Genomic DNA, 21,868 nt, shown 5'->3' on the forward strand with positions numbered 1-21,868 from the left:
AAGGAAAATGGATATTCCAAATAATTTATTTTTTTATTCACATATACAATATGTCTACTTTATGTTTTCATCATAAAATTGACGTGTTTTTACTTTTGGAAGACACCAGAGGGCTTCAAAGTTCAGCAGCAATTTTCCAATTTTTCACAAAATTTCCAAACTCACAATTTTTCATGGACCAGTTCAGGTTTGAAGTGGATTTGAAGGGTCTTCATTTTAGAAATACCCCACAAATGACCCCATTATAAAAACTGCACCCCCCAAAGTATTCAAAATGACATTCAGTCCGCGTTTTAACCCTTTAGGTGTTTCACAGGAATAGCAGCAAAGTGAAGGAGAAAATTCACAATCTCCATTTTTTACACTCGCATGTTCTTGTAGACCCAATTTTTGAATTTTTACAAGGGGAAAAAGGAGAAAATGTATACTTATATTTGTAGCCCAATTTCTCTCGAGTAAGCACATACCTCATATGTCTATGTAAAGTGTTCGGCGGGCGCAATAGAGGGCTCAGAAGCGAAGGAGCGACAAGGGGATTTTGGAGAGAACGTTTTTTTGAAATGGTTTTTGGGGGGCATGTTGCATTTAGGAAGCCCCTATGGTGCCAGAACAGCAAAAATCCCCCACATGGCATACCATTTTGGAAACTAGACCCCTTGAGGTACGTAACAAGGAATAAAGTGAGCCGTAATACCCCACAGGTGTTTCACGACTTTTGCATATGTAAAAAAATAAAAATAAAATTTCACTAAAATCTGTGTTTCCCCCCAAATTTCACATTTTTGCAAGGGTTAATAGCAGAAAATACCCCCCAAACATTGTAACCCCATCTCATCTGAGTATGAAGGTACCCCATAAGTTGACCTGAGGTGTACTATGGGTGAACTACAATGCTCAGAAGAGAAGGAGTCATATTTGGCTTTTTGAGAGCAAATTTTGCTCGGGGGCATGTCGCATTTAGGAAGCCCCTATGGTGCCAGGACAGCAAAAAAAAAACACATGGCATACCATTTTGGAAACTAGACCCCTCGGGGAACGTAACAAGAAATAAAGTGAGCCTTAATACCCCACAGGGGTTTCACGACTTTTGCATACGTAAAAAAAAAATTACAAAAAATCACTAAAAGGTGTGTTTCCCCCCCAAATTTCACATTTTTGCAAGGGTTAATAGCAGAAAATACCCCCCAAAATTTGTAACCACATCTCTTCTGAGTATGGAGGTACCCCAAAAGTTGACCTGAAGTGCACTACGGGCGAACTACAATGCTCAGAAGAGAAGGAGTCATATTTGGCTTTTTGACAGCAAATTTTGCTCGGGGGGCATGTCGCATTTAGGAAGCCCATATGGTGCCAGGACAGCAAAATAACCCCACATGGCATACCATTTTGGAAACTAGACCCCTTGAGGAACGTAAGAAGGCGTAAAGTGAGCATTTACCCCCCACTGGTGTCTGTCATATCTTTGGAACAGTGGGCTGTACAACATTTTTAATTTGCCCACTCTTCCAAAGATCTGTCAGACACCAGTGGGGTGTAAATTCTCACTGCACCCCTCATTACATTCCGTGAGGGGTGTAGTTTCCGAAATGGGGTCACATGTGGGGTTTTTTTTTTTTTTGCGTTTGTCAAAACCGCTGTAACAATCAGCCACCCCTGTGCAAATCACCTCAAATGTACATGGTGCACTCTCCCTTCTGGTCCTTGTTGTGCGCCCCCAGAGCACTTTGCGCTCACATATGGGGTATCTCCGTACTCGGGAGAAATTGCGTTACAAATTTTGGGGGGCTTTTTTCCCCTTTACCTCTTGTCAAAATGAAAAGTATAGGGCAACACCAGCATGTTAGTGTAAAAAGTTTATTTTTTTTACACTAACATGCTGGTGTAGACCCCAACTTCACCTTTTCATAAGGGGTGAAAGGAGAAAAAGACCCCCAAGATTTGTTAGTCAATTTCTCCCGAGTACGGCGATACCCCATATGTGACCCTAAACTGTTGTCTTGAAATACGACAGGGCTCCAAAGTGAGAGCGCCCTGTGCATTTGATGCCTGAATTAGGGATTTGCATAGGGGTGGACATAGGGGTATTCTACGCCAGTGATTCCCAAACAGGGTGCCTCCAGCTGTTGCAAAACTCCCAGCATGCCTGGACAGTCAACGGCTGTCCAGCAATACTGGGAGTTGTTGTTTTGCAACAGCTGGAGGCTCCATTTTGGAAAGAGTGGCGTACCAGGCGTTTTTCATTTTTATTGGGGAGGGAGGGGGGCTGTGTAGGGGTATGTGTATATGTAGTGTTTTTTACTTTTTATTTTATTTTGTGTTAGTGTAGTGTAGTGTTTTTAGGGTACAGTCGCACGGGCGGGGGGGTTACAGCGAGTTTGAGCTGCCGCGCAAAATTTGCTGCATTGCAAACTTGCAGCCCGATACTCACTGTAAGCCGCCTGCCCATGTGAGTGTACCCTGTACATTCACAGGGGGGACCTTCAGCTGTTGCAAAACTACTACTCCCAGCATGCCTGAGAATGTTTGGGAGTTGTGGTTTTGCAACAGCTGGAGGCACACAGGTTGGGAAACACTGAGTTAGGAAACAATGTTTCCCAACCAGTGTGCCTCCAGCTGTTGCAAAACCACAACTCCCAAACATTCTCAGGCATGCTGGGAGTAGTAGTTTGGCAACATCTTTAGAGCCAGATGTTGCCAAACTACAACTCCCAGCATGCTTGGAGTTGTAGTTTTGCAACATCTGGAGGACTAGTTTGCAGACCACTAATACAGTGGTTCCCAATCTGTGCCCTTCCAGATGTTGCAAAACTACAACCCCCAGTATGCCAAAACTGTCCAGGCATGCTGGGAATTGTAGTTCTGCAACATCTGAAGGGCCAGATGTTACAGCACTACAACTCCCAGCATGCCTGGACAGTAAGGGCATGCTGAGGATGTGTAGTTTTGCAACATCTGGAAGGACACAGTGGTCCAAAAACTGTGGACCTCCAGATGTTGCAAAACTGCAACTCCCAGCATGCCCAGACGCCAAGGGCTGTCTGGGCATGCTGGGAGTTGTAGTTTACAGGGTCCTATTACAGCAATGCATGTCGCTTTACGGCGACGTGCATTGCTGTAAAGGGCCCGACCGCGGCTGAAGAGGAACTCACCTGTCGCCGCCGCCGCCATCTTCCTCGTCTGGATCCGGGTCTTCAGGGACGAGGTAAGTACCGGGGCCGGTCCCCAGCACTTCCCCGTCCCCCGCCGCGTCCTCCGGTCTTCCTCCCGTCCTCTCCGGACTTTCAGGGGCCGGGCAGGACGGGAGGAAGTAACCGCCCCCCCCTCCTGCGATTGGTCGGTTAACTAACCGACAGATCGCAGGGTATATGAGGAGGTGGCAGGCTTGCCACCTCGCTCCTATACGTTAGCATGGTCCTGGCTGTGGTCTGTGACAGCCGGGATCATGCGAAATTACCGGGCGGTCGGGTCCCAGAGACCCGATCAGCCCGGTATCGCCGCAGATCGCAAGGGCGATTTCCCTTGCGATTTGCGGCGATCGCCGACATGGGGGGCCTACATGGCCCCCCTCGGCATTTGCCCTGGATGCCTGCTGAAGGATTTCAGCAGGCATCCAGTTCCGATCTCTGCCCAGCGAGCGGCAGAGACCGGAAAACGCCAGGACGTACGGGGACGTCCTGGGTCCTTAAGGCCCAGGGTGCGGGGACGTCCCCGTACGTCCTGGGTCCTTAAGAGGTTAAAGGGGTACTCTGGTGAAAACCTTTTTTCTTTTAAATCAACTGGTGGCAGAAAGTTAAACATATTTGTAAATTACTTAAAAAATCTTAATTCTTCCAGTACTTATTAGCTGCTGAATGCTACAGAGGAAATTCCTTTCTTTTTGGAACACTGATGACATCACGAGCACAGTGCTCTCTGCTGACAACTCTGTCCATTTTAGCAACCATGCATAGCAGATGTATGCTAAGGGCAGCATGGTGGCTCAGTGGTTAGCACTGCTGCCTTGCAGTGCTGGGGAATTGGGTTCAAATCCCACTAAGGACAACAATAAATAAAGCATAATTATTATTATAATAACGTCAGCCGAGAGAACTGTGCTCGTGATGTCATCAGAGAGCATTCCAAAAAGAAAATAATTTCCTCTGTAGTATTCAGCAGCTAATAAGTACAGGAAGGATTAAGATTTTTTAATAGAAGTAATTTACAAATATGTTTATCTTTCTGCCACCAGTTGATTTAAAAGAAAAAAGGTTTTCACCAGAGTACCCCTTTAAGGAAAAAATGGGCTGAATACTTAAGGGGTTAAGATTTATTTCCACCACTAAATACCATTTCCACATTACTGTTGTTAGTCTGTATTAAACCAGAGTCATCATTTAGTTCAACAAGAAGTTTAGCCCCCTTAATAACATCTTCCTCCAGATATGTAGTTACATTAAAACCTAATGGTCCTACATTCAATGGTTTCTCATCAGACTTTAAGGGAGATGTTGGGGCAATCTCTTTTGAAAAAAAAAATGTTTTAAGTCCCATTTTTTGAACGGACTTAAACTGGTCTATTTGGAAATTTGGTTCATCAAAAGTCTCTACCATACAAAAATTAAGTCCTCTGGCTAACAGAGTTAAGCAGTCCTCTGGTATTTCGGTGTTAGTTAGATTAATCCAAATATTTCTTACCCTCTCCTATTGTCTCCAGGAGACTTGCTTACGGTTCTGGCTTCTGGTTATGCGGGTAGATCTTTTTTTCTCTGCCCTCTCCTGACCCTCCTTCTAAAGGGGGTCCACCTCTCAGGGCATTAACTGTATCTGTTGTGGAGCAAGGCTGTTCATCTGAACGCCTAGAGTCTGAATCAGTTGTCCACAAATTGTTCTGCTTTTTCTTAGGTTTGTTCCTCTATCTCAACTGTTTGCGATTCCCCCAAACAAAAATTAGCCCACACCCGTAATCCAATATGTCCCTTAAAAAACGTATCTCGCTTCCGGTCTTTTGTCTCAGCTTGAGTAGTAACTAATTTATTTTCTAATTTCTTGAGGAATGTTGCAAATTGATCTTCCGTACCCCGTGTTCTAAGTTCCATTTTAGCACGGCAAAATTCTTGTGTCAATTCAATTGTGTCGCATTAAATTTAAAGAGTGATCCAGGGGAGCTTCTCTCCATTCTTGTAAGAACTCCTTGTCCTCAAAATATTGAGATGGTTCTTTATATGACCGTAGTCCCCCTGGCACTCTATTACATTCACTGTAGGAATTTAGAGAATTGACTGTCCAAATTAAGCAAACTTCTTTTTCCGAAAGTGGCGAGACCTTCTGTTCTAAGGATTTTTGGCTGAACATTTGCAAAACATCTTTTGTCTCAAAAAATGTGAAAAACGTGCCTGCATCTATTCAACCCACGATAAGCGCCGTATCGACTTCGGGTTCAGAGGGGTCTCTGTCCATTTCCATATTGTTTGGTGTGTGCTTCTCCAAAGCAGTGTGCTCTAGCTGGGTGATATCAAGAGCAATGTCCATATACACAAAGAAGAACCACGTGGCACTACCACAATTGATATTAAAGGACAACTGTAGTGGTCAAAAATCCCTGCCCAAATGTTCCCCAAACAAAAGTTATACAATTCAGTCAATTAGATATATTTACCTATATGCAGCCGTTTCTGAGATATTAGAGTTGCCAGCATAGCCCAGTAGTCCTCCCAGCAGTGTTTGTGCTCCCCCTAGCCTCCACCGGGTCCTCCCTGCTTATGCATATGCATAAGCGGGTGCTTTCTGAGGCAACCATAGGCTCAGCCTCAGAAATGCCCCTATCTGTAATCTCTTTCTGTCTCCTATCTGTAAGATTCAAGCAGGGGGAGAATGAGGACGGACACAGCTCCTCCCCACTCCCCTGCTCTGTCTACACAGGACATCACTTAGCATGGGGAGGTTTCAAGTTTTCATGGGGGAAACACAGAGCAAACCACAGAGCAGGGAGGGGGAGGACGTGTGTGTGAAAGAGACATATTACACTGCAGGGGCTGGTGGAGGGGGGGGGGACTACTGAATGACACATGCTGGGAGTTGTAGTCCCTGTTATGTGTGTGTGCATGCCAGTGTTTCCCAACCAGGGAATTCTGGGAGTAGTAATTTTGCAACATCTGGGGGCACCCTGGTTGGGAAACACTGGTGTATGAACTACAACTCCCAGGAGACTACAGAGATACAATATAGGAGTTGTGAACTACAACCCCCAGGAAACTACAGAGATACAATAGAGGTGTTGGTGAACTACAACTCCCAGGAGACTACAGAGATACAATATAGGTGTTGGTGAACTACAACTCCCAGGAGACTACTGAGATACAATAGAGGTGTTGGTGAACAGCAAATCCCAGGAGATTACTGATACAATAGAGGCGTTGGTGAACTACAACTCCCAGGAGACTCCTGATACAAAAGAGGTGTTGGTGAACTACAACTCCCAGGAGACTACTGATACAATAGAGGTGTTGGTGAACTACAAATTCCAGGAGACTACTGAGATACAATAGAGAATACAATGAAGAAGCGGCACTTCAGGGATTATATTCCAAAGAAATAAATGTATTCACCCATCAGTGAGATGCAACGTTTCGATCCACAATCAGGATCTTTATCAAGCATGGTGATATAGTGTAACAAGCCAGTATTTATATGGTATCAAGTAATGACCTCATATCCTTCAGGGGGTGTGGCCACCCATGTATACAAAAACGAATTAATAATATAATGCATAATCAACATAAAATAATACATAGTCCACCAGATCAAGTGTTAATACAATCATGCACCTAATATATACAGTGAAATTCCACCTATATAAGTGTATACAATAAGAGTTCTGACCTCCGATATCCTACTGTCCGGTCCCCTTCACTTACCACCATATCCCGAACGTCATTACCGGAAACATGCGGCCTGTGTTTGTAAACAAACACTCTGCGCAGAAGCGGATGGCGGCTCGCGATCGCGAGGGGCCGCTGCTATGCACCCGCATAGTAAGTAAACAAGTCACATGATCACGGTCACATGACCGCTCACTCCAGCGGTCACATGACATGTCATATAGACGTAAAGTGTAAACATAAGCCTGTCTAACGGACCCAATGAGCAACAAAGAAGGTAATTGCAGATACCGAACCAGAAATACTGGAAAAATAATAATAAAGAGACATTTGCATAACCCAAATGGGGGAATCAAAAAAAGGTAAGAAAAGGTCAAAAGGGGAACATAGACTCAATATATATATAAATATAAGGGGACCTCAATCAAAAGTATTAGCCATAGATATATGTCACCCAATTAAATAAAGAAGTTCATGTGTACATGGGGGATACACAATCCTCCATGTCCCACATCATCATCCCTAACATAGGGGTATGATGTATGTGTTCACGGAAGTGTAACCCTCTCATAACTCACATCTTCACAACCCCACTTGCGGAGATAATATGTATTCCCTTGACTCATTCCAAAACATGTCACAAAACAAGTAATTACTATATCATTAAAGCAAACGGCTCTTTATTAATCTCAAAAACGGCAATAATGGGTCCACAGCAGGTTAATATGTATTGATCACGTAGACTTGAAAAAATTATTCCTAATGACGTCGGATAGGGGCAGTTGGAAGGTTCTTCCAGAGGATATCTAAGAAGAAAGAACAAAAAAGAAGTGTTAAATGTGATGATGTTGTAAAACAGATTAAAATCATATCAATAGTACACAAAAAAATACATAACTATACATGTAAAGTATGGCTACCAACATACATAATTTTGCTTCAGGGACTCAAAAAAAGGGTTTTAATGAAAAATCAATATTCATACCAACTGGTCTCAATGTGTTCAGTTTAGAAATCCATCTTAGTTCTTTCTGTTTCAATATTTTCGCCCTGTCACCCCCTCTCTTTAAAACCGGTACATGATCTATAATGGAGAATTTTAATTGATCAACCCTATGATTGCACTCTAGGTAATGGCGTGGTACGGGGAGATCTATCTTCCATGTCCTAATAGTAGATTTATGGTTATTTAACCTGATCCTACATTGGGTTGTCGTTTCCCCTACATATAATTTTGCACAAGGACAGGTAAGTACATAAATTACATATTCACTCCTACAGGTGAGATGGTATTTTATTTTAAACGTCTGTCAAGTAGTGGGGTGAGTGAAAACATTTCCTTTTACCATCATGGTGCAATTATCACATTCCATACATGGGAAACATCCGGATTTTAACTCGGATGCTAGATCCTTTCTAAAATTGCTGACATCAGTTTTTACCAACTTATCTTTGATGTTTGGTGCCCTCCTATAAGATAATAAAGGGGCACTGGTGAATTCAGGTATAGTCTCAAAAGAGTTTTTCAAAATATTCCAGTGCGAGGCTACAATCCTACCAATCTTCGTACTGTCATCGGTGTATGTAGATACAAAGGGGATCTGACCTATCTTCTTTTTTTGTGGAGTAGTGTCTGTTGACGGAAGCAATAAAGTATCACGATCCATAGATTTAACTGTATGGATATGTCTATTCACCAATATTTTGGGATATCCCCTATCAGTGAATTTTTGACCCATTTCTCCCAATCTACTCTCAAGGCTGGAGGGGTTATCAACAATCCTCCTGACCCTCATTAGTTGACTAAGGGGTAAGGATTTAATCATATTTTTTGGATGTGAGCTTTCATACCTTAATAAATTGTTCCTGTCAGTCGGTTTAATGAACAAATCGGTTTTGAGTCTAGAATCCTCGATGAACGTCCAAGTATCTAGGAATTGGATCCCCTTGTCAGATGACACCATCGTGAATTTGATGTCACGATCAATGTCATTAAGGAAATCAAAAAAAGTTTTGAGTTCCATGGATGTGCCTCCCCAGATAACAAAAATGTCATCTATGTATCTCCACTAGTGTTGCTCGCGAATATTCGCAATACAAATTTTATTTCGCGAATATCGCATATTCGCCAATTCGCGAATATTTGCGAATATAGCACTATATATTCGTAATTACGAATATTTTTTTTTTTTTTTTTTTTTACAGTACACATCACAGTGATCACCCCTCTCTGCTTCCAGCTTGTGTGGTGTAAAGAAGGCTCTAATACAGCGTGCGGATTCTCGCATATGCTAATTTTGCATATGGCAATTTTCGCATATGCTGATTTTTGCATCCGCGAATTTTTCGCATATGCGAAAGTAAAACGCGAATATTACGAATATGAGATTTTTGCAAATAAAATCAGCCTCTCAAAGCCTCTGATCTGCTGTAAACACTCGATCACACACTCAGCTCTGCTGTATACATATGATCCCACACTCGACTCTGCTGTAAACACTCGATCCCACACCCAGCTCTGCTGTATACACTGGATAACACATGCTGAGATTTGTAGTCTTGAAACAGCTGGAGGCACCGCTGCAAATCCAAGCATGCATGAACAGCAGAAAGCTGACAGGGCATGCTTGGATTTGTAGTCTTGCAACAGCTGGAGGCACAAGTGCAACTCCAAGCATGCACATACAGCAGAAAGCTGTCAGGGCATGCTGGGATGTGTAGTCTTGCAACAGCTGGAGTCACCTCTGCAACTCCAAGCATGCACATACAGCAGAAAGCTGTCAGGGCATACTGGGATTTGTAGTCTTGCAACAGCTGAAGGCACCACTGGAATTCCCAGCATGCCCAAACAGCATAAAAAATAACTGGGCATGCTTGGAGTTGTAGTTGTGAAAAAGATGGAGGGACCCCTATCAGGACAGTTTTATAGACAAACAATTATGTTTTTTTACCATTTTTACTTTCACTATCCACTTTCCAGTGCCGACACTGCTGATTCTAGCTATGCAGACTGTCTGTCTACAGTGAGCACGGAGGTAGCCTGCTTCATCACTGGATAGGAGCCAGCATGGGGAGGGGGAGATGAGCAGAAGGGGAGGGTATATGCATAGGGGAGGGAGATGTGGGCGTTACAATATAATAATTTGCTCGGGGGATAGAACAGGGGGAGGGCAGCAGCTTACAGGAAGTAAGCACAAGGCATGATGGGAGACGTAGTTTCACTTTCACTTCTCAGTAATTCGTGTGCTGATAACAGGAGAACGGCTGGGCCAATTTTGACGGGGAGACATCGTTGGAAAGGTCTCTCAAAGACCTATTAAATTTGGTTAATAAAAAGTTTTTTTGCCCAGCACTGAAGATGTCCTTTAAATATAAGCCTTCCCTTCTCCCTGGAAGGTCTTTCACAGCCTCTCTTTTCAATGCCTGTTTCTGCCGGTGCTCGGCTGAGCACCGCCAGAAACAGGCATTGAAAAGAGCAGCTTTGAGAGACCTTTCAGGGGAGGTTTACATCTCCTATCAATTGCAGTAGTGCCAGGTGGTTCTTCTGTGTGTATATGGACTTATTTACCTCAGTTCCACAGACCTCCCACTAAGTTGTCTTCCGATTCTGCGCAGTAATTTGTGAGCTTCTGAGATGGAGTGCTTACAGCAGTGTCACTCCTGCAAGCAGTTTGTCTTGGAAGTAGGAAATAGCGAGAGCTCCAGGGAACTAGGGTAGATGAGTATGTTTTTTTTTATTTTCATGTTGCCCGCAGCAAAATCTAATTGTCTTTTTAATGCTCAGATAACCTCTTTTAAAGGGAACCAAGCATTAGATTTTACCATATATAAGGATTGGCAACGTGCTATAAATGGTAAAATCTTCATCCTTACCATCCCCGAGGGATATTTCTGTGCACAGGGATGGTAAGGATATAAAGTTTGGAAGTTACCCCCACCACCTTGTAAGCAGTCCCCTGGGCAGGAAGCTTTTCTTACTTAGTTCCGCTGCTTCGGCTGTAGTGATGACGGGATTTAGATCTCTTTTTTTGCTTACAAAAGTTGCACAAAAAGTCGCATTAGCACCTAAGCAAAATTTTGTGCCACTTTTGGCTATAAGCAAAAAGCTACAAAAGAGCTTACAAAGGTAAATTTTATTTTTCACTTTGCAGTGGTCAGGGATTTATCAAGTGCGAAAGTCACACAAAAAGTTGCAAGCCCTCCAAAATAGCGTTAATGTAAAAATGTAAGCCAGCCTGGAGCTGGCTTACAAAGTGGCTTTGGAGAGCAGATTTTTATACTTCCTGCTGGTGGCAGTGGTCACAGCTCCAGCGGGAAATATGATATAACAACTGTACAAAGGAGCCCGGGCTGGCATCACTCTGAAGCCACCGTGCTCCATCTGATTCTATCTCTGCTACCCTAACTTAATGACGGGGACACTGCTTTACATCCCCCCCACTTCTCCCACCTGCATGCGCTGCACATCTCCTGCCAGCTACCTGTTGCAAGACTACAACTCCCAGCATGCCCTTACAGTGAGGGCATGCTGGTAATTGTAGTCTTGTAGCAGGTAGCGGGCGGGAGATGTGTGGCGTGGGCAGGAGACAAGGGGGGGGGGATGTAAAGCAGTTTCCCCGTCCCCGTCATTAGGTTAGGGTAGCAGAGGTAGAATCAGACTGAGCCCGGCGGCTGCAGAGTGATGCCAGCCCGGGCTCCTTTTAACATACCTCGGCGCCGCGGAGTTTCTATATCCCCTACTGTAATTTCATATTTACCGCTGGGTCCTGTGATTGGCCGGGACCGAGCAGCCAATCACTGAACCTGGCGAGAAATTTGATCTTAAAGTAGGGACTAAACACTCTGCGACTCCATTATATGTTAAAAAGAGCCCGGGCTGGGCAAATTGTAGCTGCCAGGGACTCCCGCAGCCGGGCCAGGAGATGTATAGGAACTGTCCCTGCTATCCCTCAGCCCAGGTGGCTGCAGTGTTATGTAAGCCTGGGCTCTTTACCATGGCGCCACTGAATTTACTGAAATTTCTAATTTCCTGCCTGGACCCATGATTATAGTGATTTTCTGATCACCGCCGGCCAGGGAGCGGAGTCCATTACCGTTCACTTCCCTGGCTTGCATGACTACAACTCCTAGTTGTGGGGAGGGTGACAAGCTTGTCATCTGCCCTCTGCTGCACAACTACAACTCCCAGCATGTCCTTTATTGTAAGGGAATGCTGGGAGTTGTAGTCAATTGTAGGGAATTAAAACCCACAAAGAAACCTACACTGCATTCTTATTAAATTAGGGCCATTGTGTACCCCCAGGGCTGAGGTGAGATATCTCCACACAGGGTACACAATCTGATACTTTGGTCATTTTCTACTTGTTACTTTCCTTAATATTGGGTTTGTTTGTGCTGATATATCTTTTGTTGCTGGCTTTATGCAGTGTTCCAGATATTTTATGCACCTTATTCCCCTACTGATATATTTTTGTGTCCCTGATACAATATGTAAGTCCATTTTCTGAGTTTATTTCTCACCTGTCTTTTCTGATATCTGTATTGCCTTTCTGATTTTAATACTGTATGTCTAATTTTAATGATATGTTTAATAAAGATACTAATGTGGTCGTATTTATGGTTACTGTGTGGCCTTTCTTTTGGTGGTGAGATTTGTAAATTACTTCTATTTAAAAATCTTAATCCTTCCAGTACTTATCAGCTGCTGTATGTTACACAGAAAGTTCTTTTCTTTTTTAATGTATTTTCTGTCTGACCACAGTGCTCTTTGCTGACACCTCTGTCCATGTCAGGAACTGACCAAAGCAGAATAGGTTTGCTATGGGGATTTGCTCCTACTCTGGAGAGTTCCTAAGGCAGACAAAGGTGTCAGCAGAGAGCACTGTGGTTAGACAGAAAATACATTTATAAAGAAAAGAACTTCCTGTGGAGCATACAGAAGCTCATAAGTTCTTGAAGGATTAAGATGTTTAAATAGAAGTAATTTGCAACTCTGTTTAACTTTCTGGCACCAGTAGATTTAAAAAAATAATAATTTTCACCAGAGTACCCCTTTAACTTTTGTCTGACAGGAATTAGAATTCATTTAGGATTCTGTAAGCTAAGTAAGGTTGGAGATTAGGGGCCTTCATTTAGGTCTTGGGTCTTAATTTATTTTGGGGCTTGGCCAGAGATCAAAATTAAGTTTGGGGATTGGCCTGTTATATAAATTTATTTGGGTCTAAATGAATTTAAGATTAACATTTTTGGAATCTGCAATCCACCCTTTTTAAGCTCTACCATGCCTATGTGCTAACACTTATTTTATCAGTCACACTCTCTGACTCTCGAGTGCAATATGTATTCTATGAATAGAGAGAAAAAGCTATCTTGGTGAGTGCCAACTGCCAAGTTTTTATTTTTATTTTTGGAAATATTTTTTTTTAAATACTTTTTTAAGTGAGTTTTTAATTTCATTATTTCTTAGGGTGTAGATGAGAGGGTTAAGAGTTGGAGAAATGATGGAATAAAAAACTGCAGTTTTTTTGTCTATATCTAAATCACTTTTCGATTTGGGACGTACATACATAAATATAATAGTTCCGTAGTAGATGAGAAAAGTTATGAGATGGGAGATACATGTTGAAAATGCTTTCTTTTTGCCTGAAGATGTTGAAATACGTAGAATACTTATGACAATTTTTACATAAGAAAACACAATTACTGAAAATGTCCCTAGAATAACAATAAAAGCTGTAAGAAAAATAAACATCTCAAGATTTTTTGTGTTACAGCATGACAGCTGAATAACTGGAGAAATGTCACAAAAGAAATGATTGATGTGTAAATTACAAAATTGTAACCTAGAGATCAGAATAACTGGCAAAAGGACACTGCTAAAACCACTAATCCAGCAACCTAATACCATAAAAACACAAACTCTATTTGTCATAATTCGGTTATACTGTAAAGAATTACAAATGGCAAGATAGCGATCATAGGACATTGCTGCAAGATGAAAAGACTCAGTCACTCCAACCGACAGGAAGAAATACATTTGCATCATGCAACAGACAAAGCAAATAGTTTTTTGAGGGTTGAGAAAAATTTCCATTAATTTAGGTAAAGTCACCGTTGTAAACGACATGTCCACAAGTGCTAGGCTGCCCAGAAAGAAATACATGGGTTTGTATAGGTTATAGTCCATCCGCGTGACCACAATAATTAGAGAATTTCCACTAACATTGAAGATGTAAATGACTAGTAAAATAAAGAAAGATAAAAAAGGGGTAGCCAAGACTGAAGAGAATCCAAGAATATGAAATTCCAGTTCACTTGTAAAGTTATTAGACGCCATTGAGGCCTGGAGTAAGGGGGGATTCATCACACTGAATACTTGTGTAAAAATGAGACCATCTTGAACATTATACATAATGTATTTGTACAGAATTTCACTCTTAGCGTTTGGCGCATCTTTTTACATAACTTGGAATTCTATGTTTTCTTGCTTATATATACAAATTGAATTAAATTCACATAGATGTGAAAGAAGCCCTATTAAAATAAATCATAATATACAGCAATCGGCTTTCAACTCTTCACGCTAAGCTGTGTGATTTGCTCTTTTTATATCTTTGATCGCCATCATTTTTCCTTTTGGGAATTGCAATTATACAGACCCACAGAGATTTGCAGTTATCATTATACATTTTTGGGTATTGAAATATATTTTCCATATTTCTTTAAAGTTTCTCTAAAGGTTTTATTTTGTTATAAAGCAAAGTCATATATTATAATGTTCAATTTGCTTAAAATATTTTAGATGTAAGCAGTATCTAACTATTTTTATGTTATGTCTTAAAAGTGTTCAACAGATTTATAAGAGCAACTGGAAACATTGAGGTAAAGATATAAGTCGCACCTTGTATCAACTCCCAAACCAACCTTATTGGAAATTAAGTTAAAGAATACCTGTCAACAAACTGTCAACTACCTGTCACTATGTAGGTACTATAACACATTCAAGGTTAAACAGCAGAGATGTAGTTTCCTCAATTTAATGTGACTGTGTTTCAGAAGACCAAGGCTGTTCTGTCAATCTTCCTATAAGCCCCACCTTTCTCCTTCCACTCCTCTATGTCACTGGTCCCCACCCCTTTGAGTCTGGCTTTTTGTTCTCCCTCCGGTTTGGTCATTCCTCAATCACAATCGAACGTCTAGGTGTCTGCCTTGATCCCTGTGTTACCTTACAAGGAGACATACAATACATATGTAGCATGTAACAATACCAACATTTACAAATACTCTACGTACAAAACACAAGACCCACATTCTCACCCCAAAAAAATGTAAAAGAATAATAAATATACAGAGCTCTTTCAAAAAAAATTTGGAAAAATCCCCTTCAATACGCATTATTTCTAATCAATAAACCATTAGCTGATTTTAAATGCTTAAGGTAATATTCATTAATTAAATAGTGAAAACTTTTACATTTATTTCACGTTTAATTTTATTTTCCGTGCCCAAACTTCTTCTCTGGTTACTCCTATAATATAATCATACCATTAATTGCATTTCCTTATACATTTCTTTTTTTTTTTCATCCATCTTGCACACCTGTGAAAACAAAACTTATTCAGAAATTAATAAAATATCTTCAATTAGGTTCAATGAATACCACTTGGATTTTTTCCTTTGTTCTTTACCAATTTAAAAAAGATTCATTACGACATAAACACTTACATAAACAGCTTCACCAGAAAACTTTCACTGGTCATACTCCATGTATTCCTAGTGCATTAACCTGTTAAGGACCAAGGGCGTAAACTTACGCCCCTAGTCCGGCTCCCGTGATATAACGCGGGGTTACACGGTAACCCCGCATCATATCACGGCGGGCCTGGCATCATAGTGAAGCCGGGACCCACCGCTAATAGCGTGCGGCACTGATCGCGGTGCCGCGCCCTATTAACCCTTTAGCCGCACGCTCAAAGCTGAGCCGCATAGCTGAAAGTGAGAGTAAAATGTGCCGGTTAGCTCAGGGAGCTGTTCGGGATCGCCGCGGTATAATCGTGGCATCCCGAACAGCTGTACTTCAGGAGGAAGGTCTCTTACCTTCCTTCCTGCAGTCCGATCGCCGAATGAATGCTTCAAGCCTGAGATCCAGGCTTGAGCATTCAATCGCCGAAAACACTGATTGATGTCTTTCTATGGAGATGCATCAATCAGTGGTAAAGATCAGTACATGCAATGTTATAGCCCCCCCTGGGGGCTATAATATGGCATAAGAAAAGTGTAAAAAATCATTAAGCCTTTCGATGATCCCTTCCCCTAATAAAAGTTTGAATCACCTGGCATTTCCAAGAATAAAAAAAAAACTGTGTAAATAAAAATAAAAATAAACATATGTGGTATCACCGCGTGCGGAAATGTCCGAATTATAAAAATATACTGCTTTTAAAACCGCACGTTCAATGGCGTACGCGCAAAAAAATTCCAAACTCCAAAATAGCGTATTTTTGGTCACTTTTTATTTCATGAAAAGATGAATAAAAACCGATCAAAAAGTCAGATCAATGCAAAAAGGGTACCGACAAAAACTTAAGATCATGGCGCAAAAAATGAGCCCTCAGAGCTCCCTGAACATGGAAAAATAAAAAAGTTATAGGGCTCAGAAAATGACAATTTTAAACGTATAAATTTTCCTGCATGTATTTATGATTTTTTTCAGTAGTAATACAAAATCAAACCTGTACAAGTAGGGTATCATTTTAACTGTATGGTCCTAAAGAATAAAGAAAAGGTGTCATTTTTAATGAAAAATGTACTACGTAGAAATGGAAGCCCCCAAAACTTACAAAATGGCATTTTTTTTTCAATTTTTGTCGCACAATGATTTTTTTTCCATTTCGCCGTACATTTTTGGGTACAATGACTGATGTCATTACAAAGTAGAATTGGTGGTGCAAAAAATATGCCATAATACAGATTTTTAGGTGCAAAATTTAAAGAGTTATGATTTTTTAAAGGTAAGGAGGAAAAACCGAAAGTGCAAAAAACGAAAAACGCCTGGTCCTTAAGGGGTTATTCTACATCATACATACTTCACTATACTAGGTGTGCTAAGATGGCTGCCGGGGAGTGGAGGTGGGAATAATTGGGTGAGCTAAAATGGCTGCTGGGGGAGGAACTTCACTTCTGGGGGTGGTACCATGGCTGCCCCCCATACGGAGTAAGCATGGGGCAGAGACTAGCAGCCTCATGGCTATCTCCAGAAAAAGAGAGAGAGAGAGAGAGAGAGAGAGCATGGGATGAAAAAAGGTAAAATCTTAACATTATCTGGGGTTGAGATTTTAGAGTGCAGTTGATGTGTGCCACAGCTGTAACAAATATCACTCCATAAGGGATTCTTAGCTCCATAATGATAGCATTATACAGACAGTTCTATTTTCACATTCCCTTCCCCCCCCTCACATGCCTTCATTTCCCTCACTCAATGTCCATTTTCCATTCATGGTATCCCACGCCCTAAAACAAAGGCTCTCTTCATTGAACATATGATATTTCTCACTATCCTATCAATAGTTTATAAAAAATGTATGTTTGTACATCGGTGTTAATTTCATTACCTAAATATTTTCATCATACTTTCAGCCAACAACATCTTCTGTCTATTTATACCCATTCAGATGACTACAATATAACTAAGTCAAATCCCAATTGTTCTCAAGAATCACACTGCTGTATATGACTGTATATAACACTGCTGTATATGACTGTATATAACACTGCTAAATATGAATACTCTTGTCCATCAACCATCAATATATTTCAAACTTGCAACTGCCTTAATATCTATAATTCATCCATTCCATTCTGAACTCACCATGTTTTCCATCAAAACTTTATTTTTCCCTTACTCTAGCACAACTCTCTACAGTTAATTTCCCCCCTTTCCTGTCAGCAATTCTATCAGTGAGGTCAGGTTACATCTGCAAAATCCACAGCCCTCTACTTGTCCCTGACTACATATAGAGCCCACTGCCCCCCTACCTGGTGGGATCTGTTCATGGGCCTCCAGCTGTTGCAAAACTAAAAACCTCTCAAACCCTCCTGCCTTTAGGAGATATCTTTAAAACACTAATACATTTAATTTCAGTTCTTTTCAACTAAGTCTAATATTAGAAAGGGTAGATTTACTCCCTCTCAAAGACTGAATTAAAGAAGACATGACATGACACATATAGCACATATACCATCAGTTGCAATGGGACAGGTCCCAGGAATATTGCAGAAAGTCCAGTGTATACACCCTCTCCTAGGCTCAAATCCAGCATCTGTTTATAACAGTATACCTGGCATCCTGTGCCACTCCGTTCTAGACCTGCCGCCTGCTTAAAATGGACTGTGTATACACCTTGTCTTAGCCATGCCAAGCCTACTCATCCCAGACATGCAACTGGCTACTTACAACACTTTACTTTGCAATTCATTCCTCGATTATGACCCAGTCCCTCCCGCCAGGATCCTGCGTACTCACTCACTCACATTTCATACACACTGGGGCAGTAGATAGTTACTTTATGACAGGTACAAGGTTCGTGACACTGGGCGAGATTATTACCTGTCTCGGCTTCTTCATAAACCAGTCAACTTAAGGCATCAAGATAAACCAAAAGGAGAGATGTAATAGAAGGTGTCCTTACCACACTTCCGAAGATAATCCACTGCCTGCTGTTCCCCTGTGCCTTCTCTTTTGGTTCAAAATGATGCCCCATCGGCGCGACTGCATTATGATCGAAAAAACCCAGGCCCCACTTTGATCGGCGCCACCTGATATGGATTTTATCAGTGCTCTTGTAACTATCTTACTCCCGGCCAAATCCGTATACAGAATTTATATACCGAAGTATACCAAAGTAAATCAAACATAGCCTATGTCAGTTTCAAATGCTTCTTCCCCTTTATTACAACGTCCACTTGGCTATGTCACCTCTTTATTTAGCATAAGTTCCCACCCCTTTCTAGGGGGGGAAGGTATGCCTTGCCTGAAAAGTTTGGTGGGCTTCTTTGTTTAAAGACTCTACACGATGGGAGGAGGTCAGACAGGAAGGATCAAAATAGCATTAGGGGGAGGGGTGGCTCTTAAATGAACATTTTATGCATAAATATACATAAGCATATACAAGTATATATATATATATACACATGTATACATCTATTACACTCATGCTGCCACCACCTCCACACTGTATCATTCAGCCACTATATGTTCTCCTCATGCGGTGGCCACCTCCAGGCTGTGTCATTCAGCCACTAGATGTTCTCCTCATGCTGCCGCCAATTCCAGGCTGTGTCATTCAACCACTATATGTTCTTCTCATGCTTACGCTACTTCCGCGCTGTGTCATTCAGCCACAATATGTTCTCCTCATGCTGCCGCCAACTCCAGGCCTTTTTTATTCAGCCACTATATGGTCTCCTCATACTGATGCCACCTCAAGGCTTTGTCATTGTGCTGCCATGTGAAATGTGAGTGCCAAGTTCTCCTTTTCTGACCCACCTTCATCACCGGGTACTGCTATTGCCTGCCACCACTCTTTCACTGGGTCACTTTCAGGACTCCTGATGCTGCTGCCACCCCCAGGGTGTCTCATTCTGCCACCATATGTTCTCCTCATGCTGATGCCAGCTCCAAGCTGTCTCATACTGTCACCAGCTGTCTCATACTGTCTAATACTGTCACCATATGCTGAATGACACAGCCTGGAGTTGGCGGCAGCTTGAGGAGAACGTATAGTGGCTGAATGACACAGCCTGGAGAGGCGGCAGCAAGAGGAGATCATATAGTGGCTGAATGACACAGCCTGGAGGTGGAAGCAGCATAAGGAGAACATATGGTGACAGTATGAGACAGCTTGGAGGTGGCATTAGCATGAGAAGAACATATGGTGGCAGAATGAGGCAGCCTGTAGGTGGCAGCAGCATCAGGAGTCCTGAAAGTTACCCAGTGACAGAGTGGTGGCAGGAAATACCAGTACCCGGGGATGAAGGTGGGTGAAAAAAGGAGAACTTGGCAGTCACATGGCAGTACAATGACAGAGCCTGGAGGTGGCATCAGTATGAGGAGACCATATAGTGGATGAATGACAAGGGCCTGGAGTTGGTGTCAGCATGAGGAGAACATATAGTGGCTGAATGACACAGAATGGAGTTGGCGGAAGCATGAGGAGAACATATAATGGCTGAATGACACAGCGTGGATGTGGCGGCCACATGAGGAGAACATATAGTGTTTGAATGACACAGTGTGGAAGTGGTGGCAGCATGAGGAGAACATGTAGTGGCTGAATGACACAGCCTGGAGTTTGCGGCAGCATGAGGAGAACATATAGTGGCTGAATGACACAGCCTGGAGTTCGCAGCAGCATGAGGAGAACATTTAGTGGCTGAATGACACAGCCTGGAGTTGGCGGCAGCATGAGTAGAGCATATAGTGGCTGAATGACACAGCGTGGATGTGGCGGCCGCATGAGGAGAACATATTGTGTCTGAATGACACAGTGTGGAGGTGGAGGCAGCTTGAGGAGAACATGTAGTGGCTGAATGACACAGCCTGGAGTTTGCAGCAGCATGAGGAGAACATATAGTGGCTGAATGACACAGCCTGGAGTTGGTGGCAGCATGAGGAAAGCATATAGTGGCTGAATGACACAGTGCGGAGGTGGCGACAGCATGAGGAAAACATATAGTGGCTGAATGACAGCCTGGAGTTTGCAGCAGCATGAGGAGAACATATAGTGGCTGAATGACACAGCCTGGAGTTGGTGGCAGCATGAGGAGAACATATAGTGGCTGAATGACACAGCGTGGATGTGGCGGCCGCATGAGGAGAACATGTAATGGCTGAATGACACAGCCTGGAGTTTGCGGCAGCGTGAGGAGAACATATAGTGGCTGAATGACACAGCCTGGAGTTGGTGGCAGCATGAGGAAAACATATAGTGGCTGAATGACACAGTATGGAGGTGGCGGCAGCATGAGGAGAACATATAGTGGCTGAATGACACAGCCTGGAGTTGGGGGCAGCATGAGGAAAGCATATAGCGACTGAATGAGACAGCGTGGAGGTGGCAGCCGCATGAAGAGAACATATAGTGTCTGATTGACTCAGTGGGGAGATGGCGGCAGCATGAGGAGAACATATAGTTGCTGAATGACACAGCCTGGAGTTTGCGCCAGCATAAGGAGAACATATAGTGGCTGAATGACACAGACTGGAGTTGGCGGCAGCGTGCGGAGAACATACAGTGGCTGAATGACACAGCGTGGAGGTGGCGGCCGCATGAGGAAAACATATAGTGACTGAATGACACAGCGTGGAGGTGGGGGCAGCATGTGAAGAACATAAAGTGGCTGAATGACACAGCGTGGAGCTGGCGGCAGCATGAGGAGAACACATAGTGGCTGAATGACACAGCCTGGAGTTGGCAGCAGCATGAGGAGCACATATAGTGACAGCATGAGACAGCTTGGAGCTGGCATCAGCATGAAGAGAACATGTGGTGGCAGAATGAAATCTTCATCTCACATCATCTTCACAAAGGTCAGTCACTTCACATTTATCGTGGACAGGCGTGTTCACTAAACACCCACTCTGATGGCACACTACTGGCCAGACAAGACAGCTTTTCCAGAGAAAACTCTGCTAGTTGCTGCCACAAATCAAGTTTGACTGCCCAGAAGTCCAGTGGATCTTCAAGGTGTGTTGGCATGGTCATGTCATGGTATGCCATCACCTGCTGGTTCAGGTCCTGCTCTAGGTCTACCTGCTGCTGATGAGTTGCTTCACAATGCGGGTGAAGAAAGCTGCTCATGAGCGACTGTAGACTCATTCTGCTGCTGCTGACTCCTTCTGCTGCTCCTTCCACCCCACCCCTCCCCAGCAGCCATGGCAGTGGAAGGTGAGCACTGAGGTCCCCCCGATTCATACCTGCGAGAGGATGGACGATGGCTCAGATAGGCATCGG

The 21,868-nt window shown here is 42.8% G+C and overlaps 2 protein-coding genes across 2 annotated transcripts in view; both read right to left on the reverse strand.

Moving 5' to 3' along the window:
* The window catches only part of LOC130368900 (olfactory receptor 6B1-like), a 28,538-nt gene extending 19,717 nt beyond the window's left edge, over positions 1-8,821 (reverse strand). The window contains exons 1-2 of the mRNA XM_056573353.1: positions 8,709-8,821; positions 8,204-8,327 (exon numbers count right to left, since the gene is read on the reverse strand). Of these exons, the coding sequence (XP_056429328.1) occupies positions 8,204-8,327; positions 8,709-8,821 (237 nt within the window). The remainder of the gene's footprint in view (positions 1-8,203; positions 8,328-8,708) is intronic.
* Positions 8,822-13,141: 4,320 nt separating this feature from the next.
* LOC130368948 (olfactory receptor 6M1-like) lies at positions 13,142-14,193 on the reverse strand. The gene is made up of 2 exons (XM_056573485.1): positions 13,288-14,193; positions 13,142-13,201 (listed from the first exon to the last, which is right to left on the reverse strand). Exons 1-2 carry the CDS (start codon positions 14,191-14,193, stop codon positions 13,142-13,144), a joined length of 966 nt encoding a protein of 321 aa, XP_056429460.1.
* Between the last annotated feature and the right edge of the window lie 7,675 nt (positions 14,194-21,868).

This window comes from Hyla sarda, chromosome 1 (assembly GCF_029499605.1).
Source record: "Hyla sarda isolate aHylSar1 chromosome 1, aHylSar1.hap1, whole genome shotgun sequence".
Taxonomy (NCBI): domain Eukaryota; kingdom Metazoa; phylum Chordata; class Amphibia; order Anura; family Hylidae; genus Hyla; species Hyla sarda.